We start from the raw sequence: 4,287 nt of genomic DNA, 5'->3' as shown, positions 1-4,287 counted from the left end.
AAGGTTGTAACGTGGCCAGGTTCACGGTTTGAGAAACAAATGATATAGGCTCAAATTTTGATTTTAACCCACCCATTCTTCATGATGTACTCCAGTCCTAAGTTCAGTTAACTGACTCATGTATTCAATTTCCAAGAAGGATTACGAATGACGCTTGAGAACCAATGGATTCTAAGGTGGCAGTCCCTTATTCTTCTTTGGAAGTCACACAAGTTTGTTTTTGCTTTTCTTCTTTTGATAATGATCTTCTGATCTCTTTTATTTTGACTTTTGTATCCCTAAAAATTTTTTTGCCTAAGTCTCCTTTTTAGGTCTTGACTTAGTGGGCTTTTCTTTAGAATGATTTTTTTTTTTGAACAACTTGTGTGACAATTGTTCAATGATTAGAGAGGAGTATGACTGCCCCACTGATGGTTCAGGAAAGACAACCGTTATGAGTTTTGAATATTCATTACTTCTTCGACATAGTGTACGAAGAGAGGATACGGTTGGACCTTTGGTCGAGAATGGTTCCCATGAAATGATTCTCTTGGAAATCATATGCATTAGTCATTTTAACTGAACAACTACCCTGCCCCAGGTTTTGATTAAGGGTTTCAATTGCGTGCAGAAAGAAAACACCTACTTCTAAGGCTCAAAGGGGTTAACAAGGGATTATCATCCTTATATCTCCAGTGTTTGGGGATTTGAAAGGATTCCTGTACATCATCAACAAAGTTTTATTTGAAAGCACACTGATGCAAATTGGGTATTTTGTTTATCGTCATCCTCCAATACTTGCTTAAACAAAAGTATGGTAGAGAAAAGGAAATAGGAGAAACATAAACATAATTTTTTTCATTTTTTTTTATTTTTAGGAAACAAAATAAAATAAAAGGAAGAAAGAGTGAATACGAATGGACCAATTCAAAACTTGCATGCTCATTTCATTAATATTACCATTAAAGTTAACAATGTTCAAAAGCAAATAAACACTTAGCAAACAAGCGAAGAAACGTAAATGCAAGTGATAAAAAATGGCTCAATGATCTGCTTTGACCCATTGGTTTTAGGAATGTTCTTGGTGTCTCAGCACTGATCATGGCATAGGACCAATATCCTTGAAAGAGAGTATCTTTTTGTCAACCAGATCTTGAACTTTTTCCTTTAGGACATTGCAATCTTCAATGGAGTGACCTGATATCCCATCGTGAAAATCACACTTGACATTTGGATTGTATTCCTTGGGAAATGGAAACTTTGCAGGTCGGGTTGGTCTGGGAGCTATTGCTTTACTCTCGATTAGATATGGCCATAGCTGAGCGTAGGTCATTGGAATTGGGTCAATGCGGCGATCCTCCTTCTGATGGTTCCTTTGAGGTTTATTCTGATTCCGTTGACGATTCTGATTCTGAGCTGCATTCTGAGGAGTATTTTGTGAAGAATTATGAGGAGGAGATGCCCAAGGCTGTCGGTATGGTTGCTTGAATTGTGCGGCCGCAACATATGGATACTGATCGTATGATATGAATGGCGCTTGCTGATAAGCTAAGGGTCGGTAGGAACGTGAGTTATGAGACTCTCCACCATCAATTGCAAAAGCAATAGTTTCATCTTCCCACTTCTTCTGAAAGTTGTTTCCATATTTCTTGGTTCCAATCGACGATCCAAATTCCATAATCAATCGTCCTTCTCGTACGCCTTCCTCTAGTCGCATTCCCATATTCACCATTTCAGTGAAGTCGGTTGGAGCACTTGCAACCATTTTTTCATAGTAAAATGAGCTTAGGGTCTTTAAAAACATTTTGGTCATCTCTTTTTCTTCCATAGGAGGAGAGATTTGGGCGGCAACCTCACGCCATCTTTGTGCATACTCTTTGAAAGACTCTTTCTCCTTTTGTACCATGGCTCGGAGTTGGTCTCTATCAGGAGCCATGTCGACATTATACTTGTATTGTCGAATGAACGCTTCTACAAGGTCATCAAAAGAACTGATATGAGTACTATCCAATCCCATGTACCATTTCAAAGCAGCACCAGTTAGACTATCTTGAAAATAGTGGATCAATAACTTATCATCATCAGTATGAGTGGCCATCTTTCTACAGTACATGGTCAAATGGCTCTGAGGACACGAACTCCCTTTATACTTTTCAAAATCAGGCACTTTAAACTTGGCAGGTATTTTCACATTTGGCACAAGACACATATCATAAGCATTCTTTCCAAATGAATTCTTCCCTTTGAGGGCCTTAATCTCCTTTCGCATCTCTTGGAATTGATCTTGGAAATCATCATAAACTTTACCTCTTTCATTGGGCTCAACTTGGTAAATGGGTTCCTCAGCTTGTGGCACGGTGTGTACCGGGGGTGGAATCACGGTCATTATAGGAGTAGTTTGAGCAGCTCCAGTAACAGGATGGTATCCCTCTGGCACAAAGTTGTAAGACATGCCCCCAGGGTAGCCATTAGGCATCTGATAGTGAGAGAGACCAGTGATAGGAGCCATAGAAACAGTAGCAGTAGAAACTTCGCAGATCGTAGTAGTCTGGACTTCAGTTTGTGTTTGAGTGGCACGAGGAGATGAAGGAGGTGATGGTTGATTCCGAGCAGCCACTAAGCTTTCCACCAAAGCAGTCAATCTTTCCACCCCAACTTGAAGAGTAGTTACTTCATCACGGAATTCATGATTCTCTTGTTCAAGGTCTTCCATCTTTATGTCGAGTAAGACTTCGCGTCTGATAAGGATGCCTGGGAATCAGCTTGACGATTGATGGTGACTGGATGAAAGAGACAGTTGGAATGAGGTACAAGGACAACATGGATGTATGCATGATGCAAATGATATGTCATGCAATGTTGGATGCAAAGCAAGGTAATAGAACAACCTATCGGAAGGCTCCTTAAGTTAGGATAGTTCTAAGTTCTTTACCCAAAAATCCCCTCACAAGGTTAGCTCTAGAGTTTTTGGATATAACGGTTCCTAGAGGCATCCGAGCATGATCAGAATTTCATCATGCGACAGGTGAACCATCTTATAACGAATTTCATGAGTATGCAACCTCTAGGCGAAGTTATTGTACCCATCATACAAGGAGTGCACCTTGGGGATCGATACATAACTTCTTCAGATGGAACGGGTTCTAAAGGTCCTTGGAGTTAACGGACAAATCAGATTTTCGTCATGCGACGGGCGAACCATCTTATGACAAATCTCATGAAAAGGCCTCCTCCAAGTGGGGTTTTCGTATTAGCCATTCAAGGTGTTCACCTTGGGGACTAGCACTACACAACCACCTCCTAACTTATGTTTTTCTCTTGTTTTTCAAAGCTCGGGTTGAGAGCTTCACTCAAATATCATTCCCATACCCACAATTGAGTATATACAGAAATAAAATAAAAGCGATAAAGCAATAGTAAAGAAACATAAATAGTACAGGAGTAAACATAAAGAACATAAGAATAAGCATAAAGAACACAAGAATGAACAAACAAAAGCAAACACTTAAACATAAAACAAACTAAACTAGGGTTGACTCTCTTAGGATAGTCCCCAGCAGAGTCGCCAATTCTGTAGCGCTAAAAAATACTCGAGGTGTCTACACACTCGAAAAAGAACAGAGTCGCCACCGATCTTTATTTAATCCAATAGGAAAGGGAAAATATCGAATAAAACCCATGAATAAAAACAAATGGATAAGATGGTCATCGCAACCAAATTAGGGTTCGGGAGTCGGTTAAGCAAGGGGAAGGTATTAGCACCCCTCACCTCCATCGTACTCGATGGGACCCATTTAGCTAGTTTTATGAATGAGTGTTTGCGTAATGTTTGTGTTCTTTAGTTTATTAATCGATAAAAGAAAATGGGTTTTTATTTTTTATTATTGTGCTCGCCAAGACATTTGTATCTTGTGCCTACGTATTCCCTCGTGCAATGGGAAAGTCAGAGCGATCGTAGTTCGGTAAAAACTACGAGTTTGTTGGTTAATTTTAGCGAGAGGTACTCGATCGCTTTCAAATGGAAATACTACGCGCACATGGATATGAGATCACTACAAGAATGGATAACTAAATCAGGAGTGAGACAAGATTTTAGCCATTATCGCATTCGAGTGGAAGATATTCGATCTTCACATGTGGAAGTATGTTCGCATTTTAAAATTGAATAAGTGTCTCGTTTATGAAAAGAGTTTTAAAAGCCATAAGGCGAAAATGGTTGAATGAAATTGAAATTGTGTTTTAAACGGACATTTAGCAAAGGATTGAGCATAGGTGTTCACCTAGCGCGTCTTTACCCAAGGTATTGAA

General features: G+C 39.5%; 1 protein-coding gene across 1 annotated transcript; it reads right to left on the bottom strand.

The window, feature by feature from the left end:
• Positions 1-1,078: 1,078 nt before the first annotated feature.
• LOC131638592 (uncharacterized) lies at positions 1,079-2,692 on the bottom strand. Its single transcript, XM_058909161.1, has 2 exons — positions 1,854-2,692; positions 1,079-1,733 (listed from the first exon to the last, which is right to left on the bottom strand). Exons 1-2 carry the CDS (start codon positions 2,690-2,692, stop codon positions 1,079-1,081), a joined length of 1,494 nt encoding a protein of 497 aa, XP_058765144.1.
• Positions 2,693-4,287: the final 1,595 nt, after the last annotated feature.

The sequence above is a fragment of the Vicia villosa genome, unplaced genomic scaffold, assembly GCF_029867415.1.
Source record: "Vicia villosa cultivar HV-30 ecotype Madison, WI unplaced genomic scaffold, Vvil1.0 ctg.002339F_1_1, whole genome shotgun sequence".
Classification (NCBI taxonomy): domain Eukaryota; kingdom Viridiplantae; phylum Streptophyta; class Magnoliopsida; order Fabales; family Fabaceae; genus Vicia; species Vicia villosa.
Note: the sequence above shows the minus strand (reverse complement) of the source record. Positions and strands in the feature narration are given on the sequence as shown.